At 35.6% G+C, this 20695-nt stretch overlaps 1 protein-coding gene across 1 annotated transcript in view; it reads right to left on the bottom strand.

Moving 5' to 3' along the window:
• Window positions 1-20484, bottom strand: part of LOC150083056 (leucine-rich repeat-containing protein 45-like) — a 290375-nt gene extending 269891 nt beyond the window's left edge. Inside the window, exons 1-3 of the mRNA XM_090378378.1 lie at window positions 20357-20484; window positions 13278-13382; window positions 94-230 (exon numbers count right to left, since the gene is read on the bottom strand). Coding sequence (XP_090234504.1) covers window positions 94-230; window positions 13278-13363 — 223 coding nt within the window. The 5' untranslated portion in view covers window positions 13364-13382; window positions 20357-20484. The remainder of the gene's footprint in view (window positions 1-93; window positions 231-13277; window positions 13383-20356) is intronic.
• Window positions 20485-20695: the final 211 nt, after the last annotated feature.

The raw sequence follows: 20695 nt of genomic DNA on the forward strand, positions 1-20695 counted from the left end.
TATGACTAGAAACAATTCCATTTATGAAACTTAAAGGTTTCTACCAATTTGGGGAACTGATAAATGGATATGATGAATTTTCATTTAACTTACCATCTTCACAGATCATACAGTCACAGAAATAAAGCTCTGTTATATCCAGATCAGTAGAAAATAATTTTCCCAGTACTGAACACATCTGTAGGGACAGTGAGATAGCTGATAAATTCCATACAATTCCACTGCTGCTTCTTTAAAAGAAAAAAAAAAAAATTAAGAATTGTGTTTACATTAAGAAAAATTCACCTTAAAAAAATATGCACAGCAAATGTCGATAAGACCACAAGTATAACAAGTTATAACTGGAGCTAAATGGTTTTTTGTAATAAGTGAGAAGAAAGAGAAATTGTTGAAGTTAAAAATAAATAAGACACCAGAATCTACCCAATTATATTAAAAGAAGCAGCAAAACAAGTTAGGCAAACCTTTGGCATAATTATGACAATCCTTATAGTCAGGAGACGTTTGAAATTTGCACATCTTCAATCCTACAGATTGAAGATGTGCAAATTTCTCTCCTATACACAAAAGTGGAATCAAAGGATGAAGTGAGTAATCTCCTTCTGTTCTGAAAATAATGCAATCAACGGTTAAAGAAGTAATGCAGAATGATCATCACAGGAATGCAATTATACTGCAGTCAGGGCATGGATTTGTTAAGACCAATCTGATTTCGATGAATGGGCCTGGTGTACATAACCAATCTGATTAGCTACTATGATGCAGCAACAAAGAACTAGATGTAAAAAATAATTCTGACATTGCATACTTAGATTTCAATAATGTTTTAACACTGTTCCACATAAAATACTGCTATACAAATTGGAGCAATGTGGCATTAAGGGAAAGTTGCCACTGTGGATAAAGGGATGGTTAAATGACAGAACACAGAAAGTGGTTATAAATGGGTGCTGCTCTTCTTGGACTAATGTTATTTAGTGAAGTGGAACCAAAGAGCAAAGTCAAAGTGTCTCAATGTTCAATATTGGGCCCCTTATTGTTTTCAATATTTATTTACAATACTGATGAATATATATAAAGCTTAACATTCCAGTTTGCAGATAATACAAAGGATGGCAGGATGGTTAATGACAAGAATCAAGACCAAGGCAGACATGCTGAAAAAGTGGGAATTCAGGTTTTACACTGATAAATGCAAGGTAGTAGTAAACTCAGAATAACATGGGTAGCAGTAAACCTAGAATAACTTACCACTTGGGAAGTGCTACATTCAAGGTAGAGAACAATAGAAGACCTGGGGGTAACTGTACAATCCAAAATAGGGTTCTCTGAACTATAACAGTTCATGGGCTTCTGTCAATGATATACAAGAATTTCACCAGCAGGGACAACAAGGTAATTATCCTATTGTATTAGGCAATGGCTATGTCGCATCTTGAGTGCTACTATATACAGATCTGGAAACTTCATTTTATAAAGGATGTGGATCTGTTGTAATGGGTGCAGAGAAGAGAAACAAGAACAGGCAGGGGGCCCCAAAAAGGTACCCTTGCCAAAGAAGACTTCAGTTCTGAAAATTGCAGTGTCTGGAAGCCAGGCACCTCTAAGGTGATCTGCTGTTTAAGGCTTTGAATAGACTGCGTAAGTTAAATAAAGATGTCTTCCTTACTCATACGTAGACAACACAGTGAGAGGGCAGAAATTTAAACTGAAAAAGGATGGCTACAGGATAGATGTACAGAAACTAGTTTTGGCCAGAACAAACTTCCATCTGGTCATGTAGGAGTGGATAGTTTGAATAAATTTAAGTAAGGATTAGATAAATTGCTAAAGGGGGAAATACACATGAGGTGATGTGTGTTTTGGGAGGAGTTAAATTGCCACTGCTAATGCTAATACTAAAAGTATTCAGACATCCGCCATTCCTCTATTAAAACAGCTGCCAGTGCAAGTCTGAAAGAAGGCTGTTCTGACTCAGCTTAATAAGCATTCTAATTCATCCCCTAGGTCATCAACAGGGTTAAGGTCCAGGTTCTGACGGCAGTCTAATTCAGCAAAAGGTTCACATTCTGATATGGCTAGTGCAACTTTTTAATTCCACTGTCCATAAATGTCCTGTAGTTTTAGCATTGTTGTACTGATACTAACAGTGGCTATTACAACAATACTTTCACCTTGTTTGGAAGCTACAGGTGCGTGGCTTATGAACTTTCACCTAGTCTGGAAGTCACAAGAAAGTCTGTTGTATAATTGGTAATTGTTGCAATATTTCAAATATTCTGTCATATCTGTTAGAGATGATGCAATTGTTATAGTGTAAATATTGTATTGTTGTTGATCATTTTGGTTTTAACTTACTTCTTTGGAAACTCGTGCTTGTGAACTTTTACCTTGTTGGAAGCCGCAGGAATATGGTGTACAGGCAACCCCTGTATAACACGGTTTTGCTCTAACACGATTGATAAATTGTGGCAATCGTCGCACAACACAGTACTTATATAACACGGTTTTGCTCTAACACAATTAGAGAATTTCGGTAAACCTCGAATAACATGGTATTTCTGAGCTTTTGTGCAGGGAAAACCTTGCTATTATGCTGGATTTAATTTTAAACATTTCCACTCTTTTTTTTTTAATCCCTGCTGTTGATTCGCTAGTCAAAAAAAAATTATTCAGAAAGCCGTGTATTTATTTTGTTGGGAAATCCCCATGTTATATTCTATGCTATTGAATTTGTACTTGTTGAACTTGTGGAAAAATCTAGATTTCAAAGTTTTATTACTATTGGATAGCACGCCAAGCCATCCAAACGTTGAAGTTATGAAAGAATGGAATGAAGTTATGAAAGAATTGGCTGAATGAAAGAAGTTAATACAACTTCTTTCATTCAGCCAATAGATCAAGGCATTATATCCACCATTAAAACTAATTATATCAGAAAATCGTTACAATGAATTTTGGAAAAAAATCTGATTCCAAATCTATTGAAGTAATGGAGGCATGGAACATTTTTCAATTGTGGACTGTATCAGATCCATAGCTTTATCACTGAAAGAAGTAAAACCGTCAACGTTAAATGCGTATGGAAAAATGTATGGCCAGAGTCAGTTCATTCAGGAAATATGGTCGAACCTGCTGAAAACGGAATTGGTGCAATAGTAGAACTTGCTACGTCAGTAGGAGGGGAAGGGTTTTAATGATATGACTACTGAAGCCCTCATGGGTAGCACAGTTGATAGAATCGCCCTCCACCCCACACTGTGTGGAAAAGACCTGAGTTTGAATCCCATCGATGATGGGAGGAATTTTTATGGGTCTTTTTCACAATGTGGCTGAGTTAGTCAGTCTCAGGCGAGGGTAGCGTGGTTTTTCTCCCGGAAACTCAGGTTTTTTGTCCAGCAAAACAGAAAATCGACCCCAGGACATGCAATTTATAGACAATATACACAGAGTAACATGGCCTTAGTCACCTACGCTCCTAAAAAAATATAAAAAGATTTGATTATTGAAGATGCTCAAGAAATTACTGGTAGAAAAAGAGGCTGGCAAAGCAGATTTGGTGGAAATGGCATCGGAGGTAAAACCAAATCAATTCAGAGGATGATAGCACAGATGAAAATTCTAAACTTCCATATTTTACACTAAAAAGCATAGGGGAAGGCATAAAGTTAGCCGAGCAATTAGAATCTTATTTTTTTAATGCAGATTCTTGAATGAAAGTAGGTCAAAATTCAAAATGGAGCTACAAAAATGCATAGTTCCAGACGATGAAATTCACAAAGATTTATCAAGCAAAAGCAAACAAACCCAGATTACTGATTTTTTAAAGAGAGCAGAAGACACACGAAATCTAGAATATTGTATTTTTGTTATTTGATGATTTTGTTATATGATGAAATAGTGTTATTTGATGAAATAGTGTATTTTTGTTAGCTTTTGGAATGTAACCCCACCCCCCATTTTGGAATTTTTCTTAGTCCCATATAACACGGTTTCGCACAACACGACATTTTATAGGAACCTAACTACCGTGTTATATGAGGGTTACCTCTAGCTTATGCCCTGACTAGATTCAGTGTCAAATATGTATAATCATTAATGTCTGCTTTTTTATGAACTTTCGTTCTGGAAGACATAAGTGAGTCTTTTATTTGTGAACTTTGACTTCTGGGAGTTACAAGTTGACTGTGAAGATTAAATTTAAAATTCCTGGGTATTAATTGGAGGTTGATGTAGTTCCCCTGCTGTCGCTTAATCCTAAGGTCAATCATTCTTTGGTTTAGTAACTTATTCTGCTGGTAATGTCACTGTTATTATTACTGTAGCCTTGTGCCTTTTGTGTAGGGTTTGAATGTGGTATATGCATATTTAAACTAATTAATTATGCTGTATATGCTTTGATAATGTATTTGACGGTTATATTTAATTAGCTTTGATGTTCTGATGTCTAATCACACTGAGATTGTGGTGATAAAGTTGTTATTGAGATTTGAGTAATATACTCTATTTTTAACTTCTTGCTCTATCTTGTGTTCGACTTGAAGTATTTAAATATATTTAAATATATGTATTTAGATATATTTTAGCCATTCTACTGGCCATCTGGCTAGTTCAGCTGTTTACTTAAGGTGACCCTTCTTTTATTTTATGAGTGTTAATCTGTTAGAAACTGTCTATAGAACTACAGATATTGTTGATTGTTCTGTAGATAATTTTGCGTAGTTACATAGTTACTCTGCTCTACTCATTGGCTGTGTGGGATATTTGAAGAAACCAAATGATGTCATTATTTAGTGGTGTGGATTTCTTTTTTTTTTTTTTTTTTTTTTGACACTGATTCAGTGAAATCTAAAAAAAACAATACTTTTTTTTTTTTTTTCAGGATGAGCTGTCAATTTTGTTAACATGACAAAGAATGCTATTTGAGACACTGTATATGATAATGATGACTAAGATATCTACAAAAAATATTAAAGGACCTACACCATTTGGTAGAGGGAACCAGGAAGCTTTGTTAGCATCCCAAGCAGATGTTGTTGTTGTTTGTTATTTGGTTTTCAGGGGCATTAGCAACTAAGGCCATATTGCTCCGGGGATATACGATGGTCATTCCCTGACCTTTCCGCATCCTCCGTATTTGGTGGTCATGGGCTCGAACCCCAGTCTAATCAAGAAGCATGTACTACGCACTGCTGCTCCTGCCCACCTGGCTACGGGGGCACCCCCAAGCAGATGTAGTCTGAAGGGTTTACCTATGGGTGAGTGGGGGAATAGTTAAGGTAGAACTGGTGGAAAATCATACAGTTTATTACCATAATGGTATCCATTAAAGATGTCTGATAATTTTATTCAGAAATGGCTAAATCAGTTTGAAAGAGTGATTAAATTAGAAAGGAAAGCTATGGAAGACTACACTATGGTGGTCTGGGAAGGCAGCAGTTGTTATACAAATGAACAAACACCAGCACCTAATATTGTAGTGTAGGATATAGTTAATTATGAATTACAGGAGAATAAAACCAGAGACCTATGATGTAACCAAAAAGAGCATATCAGTTTGCAATGTGACTGCAAAATGTTTTAAATGTTTGGCATTTCCTGCATGCCACACTGCACTGTGCAAATCCCAAACTTTTAAAACATTTTTGTAAGTTAGTGAGGCATACAATAAACTTTTAAAACATTTTTGTAAGGTTTGAGTCATACAATTCAGAAATGTCCTGGGAAACCCTTTGCTGAGGTAATTATAGGGAGGGTAGCAAATGATTTGAGAAATGATGAAATGGTAGTAGATTTAGCAGTTATAGCAGTTTCTGGAATTACAAGGTTTTCAGGTGGTAGTAGCTAATCAGGTGGTTGGGGTTCCTGAAGAGGCAACTGAGAAGATTATGTATGCAGATGGGACACTAAACTTTCTGAGGCTGGGAGCAGCAATACTTCAGAGGAAGGGGGTCATGAAAGAACTACCCTCAAAAGTCTTTAAGAGAGCAATGAATGACATAAACATTCCATTGCAGGGGCAAGAAAAAGGGTAGCTAGGTTTAGTATTAGTAATGGCCATATGGTACAAGGAAACCTAAAGCTTATGCTGCAGTAGGCAAAAAAATAATAATAATAAATAAAAATAAAAAATAATAACAATAATAAAATAAAATAAAATAATTAATAATTAATAAAAGACAAGGAAATAGACAACCTATGCATTTCCCTCCTCGTGTAGGTAACTAACCAGCTGACCTTTGAATTTCTCCAAAACTTCACAGTTTGGGGAAACTGCCTCTACCACCCATGTAGGTAACTTATTCCAGTAATTTATAGCTAGCACGCTAAAATAAAACTTCCTGCAATACAGTCTAAATATCTCCCTCATTACTTGAATTTATGGCCCCTAGTTCTAGAATCATTTATAATTGTGAAAATTTCATCCTCATTCATTTTATTATTGCCTCTCAGAGTCTGAAACACCTCAATCAAGTCACCCCTAAGGTGCCTAGTTTCCAAGCTGTGCAACCCACATATTCGAAGTCTTTCCTCATAAGGACGTCCTTTTGCCGATCTCATCAGGCGAGTTACCCATCTCTGGAATCCTTTCAAGAAGCTCATTGTCATTTTTTAGGTGCAGTCTCCATACTTGAATACAGTATCCAAGTGTGATCTAACAATAGCCTTATATAATGGGATTATGATGTCCTTATCACTACTAGCAAATGTTTGATAAATTATTGATAGGACACCATAGGCTTTCCTTGCAACCTGTCTACAATGCTCAGAGAACTTCATGTCTGACTGTATTGTAACTCCCAAGTCCCTTTCTTTCACTAATGACTTTAGTTCAACTCCACCAAGTGTATAAGTTATTTTGGGGTTACTGTTCCCCAGGTGTCATACCTTGCACTTTGCTGGATTAAAGCATAGCTACTACTTTTCTGACCATCCCTGAAGTCTATCTAGGTCACTCTGAAGTCTATCTAGGTCGGTGTTCATTAACTACGCTACCAATTCCCTAAAGTCTATCTAGGTCGGTGATCATTAACTGTGCTACCAATCTTTACATCATCTGCAAATTTAGACATCAGTTATCCCTTCATCCCTTCTATCCCTTCATCGATGTCATTTAAGAAAATCAAAAACAACAGTGGTCTAAATACTGATCCTTGAGGAACCCCACTTCTTACATCAACCTAAGCTGAGGAATAACCATTTATCAAAACTCTTTGCCTCCTGCCCTGAAGCAATCCTACTATCCATCTAAGGATTTTCCCTGTGATTCCAACTTGTTCCAGCTTATAAAGTAACTGCTCATGTGGGACTGAGTCAAATGTTTTGGTGAAATCCAAATAAACAATGTCAAAATTATTTTCTAAATCTAGCTCATAAATAGCTAACCAGATTTGTTAAACATGATTTTCCCTTTAGAAAACCATGCTGCATATCCTTCAGAATTCCATTTCTATCCAAATGATCCTGAATTCCACCTTGATCATTGCCTCCATGGTTTTCCCTACTACTGAAGTTAGACTGACTGGTCGGTAATTTCCCACTAAACTCTTAGAATCCCCCCTTATGTATCTCCAGTACATAAGGGGGGGTTCTAAGAGTGCAGTCACTTGCAGCCTCCCTTAAAATTAAAGGGTATATGCTATCAACACTAGGCGCCTTACTCGCCTTTAGGCTCCAAAGTTTTTGCATTAAATAATCATGTGAAATTTCAATATTATTAATTACATATTTTTCAACTTCACTCCCATAATTTCTCATTGACATAAAGGATTTTTCTTCTGTAAATATCGATGCAAAGTAACTGGTGAGTTCATCTACAACATCAGCTGGGGTATATAATACTATCCCACCTTTCCTAAGTCCATTACATAAGTGTCCAATCTGATTTGTCCTCCTCTTCTCTGCATTTATATATGTGAAGAATTCCTTCTCTCACTCTTTCCTCTCCTTGCCAGCCTAACCTTTTTTGTGGCACTATTTAGATCAATCTGTAGCTGTTATAGACTTCAGTACTTTTTATTGCTCTGTAACTTTTCCATGCCGTCCTTTTTCTGCTCAAGTAATCTGGCAACTTCATTATTCATCCAATTTAGAATCCTCCTTGTGGAGTATTTTTTTAATGGTATACTAGGGAGCTCCGCCCCCTGCTCGCTTTGCTCACCAACCCCCACGCATGCTTTACTACATAATATGTAGAGGTATAACGGAGTAAGTCAAATCTTTTCTGCGTAAAAGACACACCTGTCGAAACACTCTGTTCGATATCTAATCTAATATACAAAAGAAAATAGAAAATGTAAGAAAAACTATAAAAAGTAAAATTTTGTGAATGCTGAGTGAATGAAAGTTATTATTAATTGCATGTTCTATCTTAGCTCTACACTGGACAGACTGATGGCTATGCAGGCCATCCAAGCTGACACTATGCTGTAGTTTTTCTTAGCTGGCATGGTGTGGGATGCTGACACTGGCCATTAGGGTAATCCCAAGGCCAGTGTGGGACAGAACTGCAAAAAACACACTCCATCAAAGGGATCTCTTTCCCTATGTTCTTTTATTCCTACTGCCAGGAGTGGTTGAGTAATCAATCCCCTTCCTCCCACCTTGGATGGCACCCCTACCCCCTTTTGCCTGGTGGTTCACCCCACCATCCACTTTCAACTCACACCCTCTGAACCAGGATGGGTGTCCTGTACCAGGGGTCCCCTTACTGTCTCCTCTTTCAAATCAGGTGAGTGCCTCAACTACAGCCCCCTCTGTTTCCTACCCTTTTAACCCACCCTCTGTCTATCTCCCCATTATCTCCTTTCCAATTTTTTTTTTTTTTTTCGGCACTCCTTAGATGCCTGGGCTACCCCAGGGTTTGCCCCGCCAGAGCTTTCTTCTGTCCTAATGTGTCCTGGACTGCCTCCCGGGGGCAGTGATAGAAACTGGGGGTGTTAGTGGCTCTCCATAGACTCCCAGGGCTAAGTGGCTAGAGGAACAACACAACCCACACTAATACTTCACAAAACACACCCTGGCCTTATGTATTCTACACAGAGTAAAAATGCAGATTTGGGGGAGACCCCTGGTGTCGATAGACAAAAAATACTATATCACTATGGTCGATATCTAATCAGGAAATTACCTATGTAATTATTTACCTGTGCATTTGTAGTGTGTGGCATTCTCAAGGTCAAATAAATATCACTATGTAATTATTTACCTGCGTTTACATAGGTCACTTAAGAAAAGGCCTTTTGCTTCCGGTTTCATAATGATACAAAGAGTAGTTTTGTGTGGTTCTTCATTTTTGCTGTCTTGTCTTAATTAAAATTTATCCACCTTATTAATACTGTACAGTATGCCAAAACAAAGTAATACTAAGGGGAGTGATGTTAATAAAAGGAAACAGCAAAGAGGAATAACAATGGAAACAAAATATGAGATCATAAGCAAACATGCAGCCAGAATGACAGTTAAAGGTCTTTGTGTGAAATGATGCTATTGTGAAATTTATAAAGAAAAGAGAAAACTGTCTTGGGAACAAACGAGCCAACAATGAGTGACATCAACAAGTGACGAACCATCAATGAGTGTCCAGTCGATGATGATGACGAATAAACATTCTTTAACATTTGTATGACATAAATAATTTCATTATTATTATAATTTGCTTGATTTTAAAGGCTATGTTTTCATTTCTTTGGATAAATAAATCATTTTTTAAGCATAAACCATTGTTTTGATGATCTTTATTTAACATTACTATGGTAAAATTTCAATGTTGAGAATGTAACATGTTTTTAACATTACGTCTATGAAAAATAAATTCCTGCTTTACAAGCACACACTAAGAACAAATGAACTTGTAAAGTCAGGAACTATCTGTATTTTATAATTGTCATTACTACCTGTATTTTTATTATTATTTTATTATTGTCCTATTACTAAGGGTTTATGAGTGCTAATCTAGAGCAATTCTACAGCAATGTCTGTTCTCAGAAAATGTTGCTGGAGAAATGCTCCTAAAATGTTCAGCAGAAGGGCAAATTATTATATTTAATAGGGGAATTCAAATATCACATCTGGAAGGGTATCCCAGGAATGAATCAGTTCAGGAAGCTTATGGGTGCATAGTGAGGTCTGCACTATCTTCAATCCAGTATCTTTTATGGATGGAAAGAGAAAGAACTGCTATTCTGAGGTTCCAGAAATTATTAATTAGATTTTAAATATTAGTTTGTAGTAGTTTAGATTACTTTCGACTATTGTGAGGGGAAGGGGATTTAATGTTCTAAAAGGTTTAGAGCTATAGTGTTTGAGTTAAATCGGGGTCATTTATCCTGTGTGAATAACAATAACTCAATACAAATTACTTAAAAATAAATTAATAGCTGCCAACTCTTGACTTTCAAAAAACTGGGGATCAGGTAAATATAAGCAAGAGGAAAGCAGACTTTTTTGGCCAACAAATGAAAAACAGGAACAAAATACTACTGTTCCATTTTTTTTTTTTTTTTTTTTTAAACAAAAAAACAGGAATAGTTTTTTTTTTTTCTGTTTGGCTCTCAAGAGCAATTCCAAAGCTTTGTCAGAAAGAGATCTGAACTCAGTTTCTTTTTCTTCACCTGGTTAAATGTTCTCTCACACTCGGCATTGCTATGAAGAATTGTTAAAATACCAAGCATGACAAATTAGGATTTGTTATATTTCAAACTTCACTGTGCACTTGTCAGTGTTCCTCAACGAAATATCACTGTAGTAAGAGGGAATGAGCCACAGGGTGATCGCTGATCTAGTTGGGTGGATGGCTCACTCCATGTGTGGCCTAAAGAGTAAACGAGCTGTAGGACTAGTAAACTAGGAAGGCAGGCCTACTTCTATGTGGCTGCTTCTGAGCAGTCTTCTCAAGAAGAGCTTTCAATGGAGTGGCAAGCATGTGAGATTGGGCTTATTAAAATCCATTGTGTGTGAAGGGAATGCTTACTAATGGCGGGGGCATGAGTGTTGTGTAGCCTCTTCTATTTCATTCGTGTCACATGCCTCATGTCTGTCTCTTTCCTTTCTACCAACTATTTGCCTTAGTCTACTATCCATCAAGGGCCTTTTTAAAGATTTGGAGTTTTTTTTTTTTTTAAATCCATCAATTAAAACCTGGGCCTGGGTAGTGGCATACTTTAAATAAAACAAAAATCTACTTTCTCTGCTGGACCAGTACATTTTATTTGGAGTAGTTAAATACCAAGGCAACTTTCAGCAGTGCGTTCACAATACAAGATTGATATGATAAGTAACAAACTTAATTTGCTCAATGCTACATACAGAATTATATTGTGCTCTTCATGTACAATGACAGTATAAAATCACAGTGGTATGGTAATAAATTTATGGTTCACACACTTAAAAAAATACTTCTTGTATTAATTATAATCCTACAGAATTACATAAAAGAAATAGCTTAATATGAAATAACATTTAATTTGTTCATATGTCAATACAAAGAAGTCAAGTCCAGGTAAATTTCACACCTCTACTGGAAAACATATGGAGAACCTACGTTCAGCACAAGTTTGCCAACAAAAGGTGTCTACAGGCTAATGAGAAGCCAATAAGCCTCGAAACATCTGTCCAGGCCTCTGATTTTTAAATGCATAGCAGATTTACCATTTTGGTGGTGCAATGCAATTTAAAAACATATTAGCAAATTAGGCTGAACCATATATGTCTAAGGTAGACATCACTCTGTATTCTCAGTATCATTTAAAAAAATCAGAAATGCAGTAGCCACAGCACCAACCCATCTTCTAATGCCAGCCAGTCATTAATCCATGAGTAGCCAATAAACAAAAAATCATTAATGATTATTCTGAACAGCAGTCATTCACAATGCCCTCTGTCCCCTGTCATGCAGCTATCCCATGATCCAGCTAAAAATCTAACCATTCCTTACACATTCCTATATTATACAGTAAATTCTTGTGTAAAATAGAGGCAAACACTCTGCTAAAGTCCAAATTACTTCCTACATCCAACTTAAGAGTGCACACAGTCAGTAATTTATCAGGTTAGTCAAACAAATTTCTCCCATTACAAAACCATACCATGTTTCCTTCAGAATATCCATTTCATATAGATGCCCCTGTATTGCATTTTTAATTATTGCTTCCACGGTTCTCCCTACTGCTGAAGTCAGACTGACTAGTCTGTAGTTACTGCTCTTAGAATCACCTTTATGGATTGGCAATACATTGGCAATTCTCCAATGATGCCCTCATAATTAATTCTAATGCTTAATCTTAGCCAAAGTACTCTCTTGCCACTTCCCACAGAATTACTCGTTACATGCCACAACTCCGGGTACCTTAATTCTTTTCAGGCTTTAAATTTTCTAATAAATAATCTTCTGTATTTTCAATATTGCTAATTTTAAACCATTCAGTTTAACTAGTAAAGATAATTGCACAAAGTACCTGTTCAATTCATCAGCATCATCAGTTGGATTATATAAGACTTTCCCCATATGCATTACATAAGGGAGTATCTGATTTTTCTCATACTTGAAAAAATCCTTGTTAACTGTTTCTTATTTTCTTAGCCTGGCTTTTCATAATCAGCTTTCACCATCTCAGCCTAGTCTTTTCCTTTGTGGTACTGTTACAGATCAACTTATCACACAAAAAAGGCTAGACTGGTGGAGACTGATTATGAGAAAAAAAATACAGTATAATCTCAATAATTCATCACCTGCTCAATTCATTGCACTGTTTATTTCATAGTTTTTTTTTCAAGTCCTAACCACTCTTCCATTATTATTTTTAAGTCCTGTACCCACTGTACTTCCTTTAATTTGCCACATCAGTTAATTCATCATACCTGTGAGGCATACAGTTGTGATGAATTAACAAATTACACTGACAAATTACTAAAATTATACTACATATTGTTTAACAGTTTATTTATAAATTAGTAAATGATTAAGTCATTCTGAATTAGGAAAACAGTATCACTGTACTATGTCTAATCTGCAAGTTTTGATGGATTAGTTTATCTGTTTTAAATAAGAATAATAATAATATTAAAAAAATCTTGGAAGGGGGACACTGCATCCTCACCTAAAAGACTAACTTAATTCCATCTGAAAAGGTCCTAATAAGATTCAGACATCAGCAGCAGGAGCTGAACAGGCATTTAAAAAAAAAAAAAGTATCAAATTTACAAATTCACTAAAACATGGAGCAAAAGCATAATTCATCATTTACTAACACTGTAAAAATCATAAAAATTGAAGTTACCTGGACAAGGCAGACAAAATTTCTTCCTGTACATCAATATGTCGTTCTTTGCACTGATAAATAAAAGCATTCCTAATGTCTTCCATAATAAACTTGTAAAAGTTCCTACAATAATAAAACAAATACACATACTATATAATTATCTTATTTAAAATTAAAAATGAGTAGGCATCTAATGTTAAAAAGGCAAAAATTCATACTGTATATGTGCAACTCAAGAAAAATAATAACACCATATTTTTGAAATTAATCTGAAATTTGTATTTAATATATACAAGATACAAATTTCTGGGTTAGCATTTCTTAAATTTTAATCTAACACACTAATCTATAAGAGAAAAGAGCCAACACATTTTTTTAGATTACAGCCTCTCCTTGACATACAATGTATACAATTTATGACAATCCAGACTTACAACAGTCATTTCCAGAAAAATATTTTAAATATTATACTCAGCTCAGAGTATGATGCAACCATATGTCTACCTCAGCTACCTGCGCTGGTATTAAAGGGAACATCCACACAGATAGCCCATAAAATTGCCTAAAATCATCAATTTCAAGTTAGATGCATTTTCTAACAGTTAATTCTATGCAACTGCATTCGAAAACCCATCTATCTATGTACATAAATCATACCTACAGGGACAGAAAAAAAATTAGAGAAATATCCTTTCACTTTGAAACCTAGCAAACAGACTGAAAGAAAATATGAATTCCAAGTTTATCAATTTCAGTTATAGCTCAGACACAGCATGGTTTTGTTAAGGGGAAGTCTTGCCTGACCAATTTGATTGGATACTATAATGCAGTCACAAAAGAACTGGATGCAGGGAATAACTTTGATATTATATACTTTGATCTTAGAAAGGCTTTTGATACTTCAAATTTTTCTGTACAATGAAACCTCACTAATGCTAACCATCTTCTTTTTCAAATATGTATTTATACAAAACAGACATTGTTTCTAAACAAGGATTTAATGATACAATTCTTAACTTATTCAGAATGACTTCATAATCACCTTAACACGGCAGCAGTGATGTAACACATGCCAGGTACTGTATTTCCCCGTGCATAAAATGCACCTTAATTTTGGGGCCCGAAATTTGAAAGAAAATGTATTACATAAAGTTATTGAACTCAAGTTTTATTCATCATAAAATTCATACAACTCCTCATCACTGTCAAAACTCCCATCCATTAGCTCATCCTCATCTGTGTCTGATGACGAATCACTGTCTTCATATATTGCCTCGTCCTCAGTTCCATCTATGGCATTTGAAATGCCACACTTCTTAAATGACTTGACAATGATCTCGATCTTGATATTATCCCAGGATCTTTTCGCCCAGGTACAAACTTCTCCTATAGTTAGTTTCTTCACTCTTCCTGCTGGTGTAAAATTGTCCCCAGAAGACTTCATCCATTGGTTCCATTCGTCTCTCATGGCAGCTTTGAAGGGTTTGTTAATGCTGACATCAAGTGGTTGGAGCTGGGATGTCAAGCTTCCAGGTATGACGGCAAGTTTTATTTTTTTCTCTGCAGCAATCTTCTTTGTATTTTTTGTTATGTGTGCCCTGAACTGATCAAGCACCAATAGGGCAGATTTGCATAAGAGCCCACCTGGTCTCCTGCTCCAAACGTTCTCAAACCAGATCTTCATCCCATCCTGATCCATCCAAAACCCTTGTCACGAACGTGGACAATCACTCCTCAAGGAATGTCTTCTTTTGCCATTGTTTTGCGTTTGAAAATCAGCATAGGAGGCAGCTTGGTTCCGTCAGCACAAGCTAGAACAACTGTATAATGGCTCTTTTCATGTCCACTTGTCTTCACAGTTACAGTTTTCACCCCCTTCTTATCAATAGTTCTGTTACTTGGGACATCAAATTGAAGGGGGACTTCGTCCATATTTGCAATCTGTCCCAACTCAAACTGATGTGTCTTCCGACATTGAATGACAAAATGATGAAATTCAAGGACCTTCTGCTCATAGCTTTCAGGCATCTTTTGGGCAAGTCTGGTGCATGTACGCATGCTTAGTCCATTCCATTTCATGAATCTGAAGCACCAATTGTGTCCTCCTTTGAAATCAGTAACTTCTTTTTCATCAGCAATTCTTCTTGCCTCATGCTGAACCATCTTTGTGGACACAGGAATTCCAATTGCCCTTTGCTCCTCAATCCATATCTTCAATTCCCTCTCTAAATCAGGCCATTTTGCTGACTTGCCTCTAATGGCCTTCTTCTGCCGTGGTGTTTTCAGTAGGGTTTCTTCTACCCGTAGCCAGTCTCAGATTGTTTTCTCAGTTGGAGGAGGACCAAACTTAAGTTCAGCAGCACAATTTCCATTCACTTTTGCAAACTGGATCACTTTTAACTTGAATTCAGCACTGTACAAAAATCTTTTCTGAGCCATTTCTGGGCAGAACGTGGCAAAACGTAACCTAATATACTGGTAACAAGTGCGAAACAATGAGTGCAAAGACAACAAGCGCAAAAAAGCGGGAAATGCAAGTAAAAAAAATCTACAACCACTGTATAAGACGCACCCAGTTTTTATACCCCAAATTTTTAGAAAAAAGGTGCATCTTATACATGGGGAAATACGGTACCTTTCAAAAATAGCCCTCGCACATTCCTGAAATTTTTTGTTATGGTTTTGCTGAAGCAATTAAATGAGAAGACCCTGTCAGGTGCTGCAACATCTGTGTAACACTTTTTCCATTTCCTTGAAATGTACTGTGGGAACTGACTTTGCCACAGAGTTTCAAAGTCTGTTTGTTTAACGTTTAAGATTAATAGCCTGTCCACTCCCACAAGTTAAGTACACATCTATGGTCACACAGGAGTTGTTTTTGAAAGATTTTCTTATTGTTTTCATGTAGAAGCTGCAGAAACATAACACAATATTCATTCAAAAATTGGCTATTCTATGGGATGCAAGATGAGTAGTATCACATGTCACACGTGAAGTGCACCAAATTTGAAATAATTTTTTTTTTAAATATGAAACTACAGTGTCGAATTGTAACTAATATGTACATATATTTTTAAATTTGTTTAGAGTATCTGTTCATATAATAAGCATTCACAGAAGCATAGATTTAAAATTTTGTGTACTTAATGGTCTTTTAACAAAAATTAGATTATATTTTTTGACTGATAATTTTTTTTTAATTTTCAAAATAATTAATGTTTTTAAAAAGGTTTGTACAATAAGTATTGCAATCTTTTAAGAAAACCTGAAAATACAGTATAATCCATAATCCATTCAAAAACACCAAAAATTTTTTCTAGAAATTAAAAAAAAAAGATTGGCACCTATTATTAATCAGGTGCCTCACCGTTTTGTGTAATAAGATTTGCGCTACCACTGCCAGGTTAAGGGAAATAAAATAATTTAAAAACAAAATTAAATGAAAAAAAAAAAAAAAAAAAAACATTAAAACATCCATATTATCAATGCCCCTGCACATCCTTCCAATGAAATTTTATCGAGCAATGACGGCAGTATTAGTACGATACAATCTTGACAGAACATGCCACTTCATATGACGGTTTCGGACATACCATGGCTATATCCAAACATGTCCTCCAGAGCAAATTATGAAAAAAAGTAGTGTGTTCAAAGAACTAGCAATTTCATAATGGAAACTGTAAAAAGTGAATACTGTATATACTCATATACACTGTACATCCTACTACAGTATTTCCAAGAGGGAAAATTAGCTAAAAATTGGCTGTATTATTCGCTGTAGAGTAATTTTTATAACAACAGTACTCATCAGAGACTACTGTAAACACCAAGTTTCTCCCCTCTGCTAGATGCAATACAAGACAGACCTCTGGAGGGAATATGGTTACCATTCATCAAATGCATTACATCAGTTGCAAAGTCAATTTTTGTAAACAACAACACATGACATCCTTTCTTCAACTGGAAGTAACATTTAGGACAGCAAAAACTGTTTAGGCCTGATGTAGCCCAGTGGTCAGGAGCGAGAGTGCATAGCACGCGTTCCTTGAGTGGACTGGGGTTCAAGCCCATGACTACTAAATACGATAAATATTTGTATTGGCCATTTATTGTAAACTCTACTGACTTGGTTATCGTGGCGGAGTATAAACAGAAAAAAAAAAAAACTAGACAAAAACATACGTGAACTGACAAGTGATTTATGGAGAAATCACATGACTTCACTTCAGCACAAGGCCAGACAGCTTGTTTTTGATTTTGTTTTCTCAAAACACAGTAAATTTTAGGGCATCAGAAAACACCACAAAATAGTAAATCAATGGGATTGAAGTAATGGCCACCAAAAGAAAAAAATATACAGCTGAAGAAAAGTTAAAGATTATCAAAAGAGTTAAGAGTGGCAAAACAAAATGCAGTGTATTTTGCAAGTATGGAATTTCAGAGGAAATGATCAGCAGTTGGATGAAAGATGAAAAAAAATTGCATTTATTTGAAGGCTCTGTAGAAGTAAGATGAAGTAGGCCTCCAAAGAAAGAAAACCAGACTTTGTGAAAACAATGATGTGGACCAATGCTTATGCAAGTGTTTTCTACAGACAAGTAGTGAAGCAATACCAATAAATGGGATAATTTTGAAAGCACAGGCACTTAAATTTCATAAGCTACTTCATGGAGATCATGACACATTTAAAACTTCCGAAGGAGTGAAAAGCACTGTACTATAATATAAACTTCTCCCCAACAAGTCACTAGATCTTTAAAAGACACCCAACAAAGCTGGCATGACAACTAACAAGGAGAAAATTACTCTTACATATTATGCACAAATAATACTGAAAATCACAAGCTAAAGGCTTTGTGCATTAGTAAAAGTCGAAGTCCCCAAGTGTTTTAAGCATGTCAACATGAAATTTCTACATGTGATTTATAAAAGTAGCTCTAACACTTGGTTGACAAGTGACTTTTTGCTTCATGGTTTAAAAGTGAGTTTGTACCAATGAGACGCTTTCCAAAAGCACTTGAAGAAAAGGTCTGTCACCAGTGGCTCACTGCCCAGCTCATCCTTCAGCTGATGTTCTGAAATAGAAAGATGGCAGATCACGGTCAGGTTTCTGCCAAGGAACAAAACTGCACTAGATGTAGGATAGACGTGCAGAAATTTGCCTTTAGCCAGCGGGTGGTTGGTTGGTGGAACAGACTTCCATCCCTTGTCGTGGAAGTTGATAGCCTAAATAAGTTTAAGGCTCAGCTGGACAGGTATTTCGAATGAGCAGAGGGGTGAAGTGGAAGTGGTTATTTTTTATTTATTTATTTAATTTTTTTTTTTTGGCTGATGCTGCATAAGCTTGCTTTCTTGCATCAAATGCCTCTACTAATGCTAATTCAGCTACGGATCTGGGCATTATTTGAGCCTACAAGGCCTACTACTGTGGTGAACTACTTGCAGGTGTTGTAAACTCAGAAATTCAATTCTAGAATTTCTGTAAACATTAAGACATTGCATACAATATTGCATTAGTATGAGAGAAAGTAAGCTCGACACCAATTAAAAACTGCTGGAAAAAATGTATTAGAAAAGACGAGATCACTAATAATAACCTTGAATTGCGGCATTCTCAGAACAAGAAGAAAAGGTTTCTTGTAATGTACTCGGTTGCAGTCTTGAAGCAAACAACCGGGTTGCTTGGATTCAGGTGGACGTGGAAGCTCCAGTTGCACATTACCTGAGCAAAGAATCTCAGCCTCTGTGAAAAGTAGAAAGACAATCAACAAACAGAAGGCCAGTGACATAGGGAGTGACTCAGAAGATAATGTGGATGACTTGTGTAAGGAATGAGCACCAGAATATTACATTAATGAGATCATGGCATGGTTATAATGTCAGAGTGATAGTGAACATTTTCATTTATTGCATCTGACCACTAATAAGAATTATGTACTGAAAAAACACTGTCATCAGTTCCATCAAACTAAATTACATGGCTATTTCAGAATGGATGCATAAAATTTAAGTCCATACCATCATTGTGTATTAGTAGAATGTAAAGGAAATGATATAACTGTTAATACTTTGTCTTTTAGTCCATATACTCATAAAACATTAATAAAGAAAGTATTTATTTACTAAGTAAAGTGCATTTATGTTAAAAAAAAATGGAAAAATAGTAAAATATTTTTTCAGCTATAATGTGCTTCGCTTATAATGCAGGAATTAAATCACATGAAATCACCATGTTAATTAAATCATCAAGGTTGCACTGTAATAGTATTAGTAGTGGCAAACTGTGCAAGGAAGCCTAAAAGGCATCAACCAAAAAAATATATATATTTATTCAAGCTACTCACATCCACAATGCCAAATAGAAGTATGTTCCAACAATCACAATCTGCCTTAAAGAAAATTTTCACATAATCTATCCTGCACCCATCCTTTTACAATTTAAATTTAGGTCCCCTTATGTGCAACATCCAAGAAAGAGAAATGATACCATCAGCATTTAGTTTGCTCGATCACTTTAACGCAGAGTTGGCTGCACAGGGTCTTCAAGAGCCCACAAGATTTCAGCGATGTTGTGCTCTTTGTCTACTTGGTACACACACACACACACACACACACACACACACACACACGCACACACACACACACACACACACACAGTTGAAACTCCCATTATCTATCAACAAAAACTGTTTTCTTTGATTTTGCCATTGAATATACCAGAAATCTTCATTGGTCATTGTGCAAAAATTAATACTGCACAATCAAGTTAAGTCTAGTATCAATAATTATAAGAATCTGGCTCATGTCCAGTTGTTAAAGCATGCAAATTTTTTTTTATTGATTCACTTGTTGTCAATCAAAAATAATAGATACAATATTCAAATAACAGCGATAAAAAAAACACACGTAAAGCACATATGAAAAAGCAAAGTGCAGCAAAGGTGTTTTTAAAAAAAGAATAATTAAAAATATTTTATTTAAATAAACAAATGAAATTTTCACAGCTATGTCCAGAAAAGCCTGATAACAAAAGTGACATCAAAAAGTGAATTATTTCTTGATGACTTTTTAAGATTATACATGGGATAATGTTTTACCTTATTAAGCAAAGGCATGAGGAAAATAAAATCACTGATGCACCCAGTTACAAGTTAAAATTATCAACATCCAATTATTGAAACACGTGATCTCTGTTTTAACAGCAAGCACATCCAACTGTTTATACTCTCTGGCTTCATTTTATTGAAGAATCTGACTGGGGTCCAATTGCTGAAGCAAGAGTGTTTTCAATTTACATATCACTTTCCTAGAGTAAAAATAAGTAACAAATAAGGGAATTATAAAAAAAAATCAAAGCACATATCTGAAGTACTACAGAGCAAGTTTTATTTTTAAAAATATTAATAAGTTTTTATATGTAAAAATTCATTTGTTAC

This window comes from Mastigoproctus giganteus, chromosome 7 (assembly GCF_048544385.1).
Source record: "Mastigoproctus giganteus isolate SK-2022 chromosome 7, ASM4854438v1, whole genome shotgun sequence".
Taxonomy (NCBI): Eukaryota; Metazoa; Arthropoda; class Arachnida; order Uropygi; family Thelyphonidae; genus Mastigoproctus; species Mastigoproctus giganteus.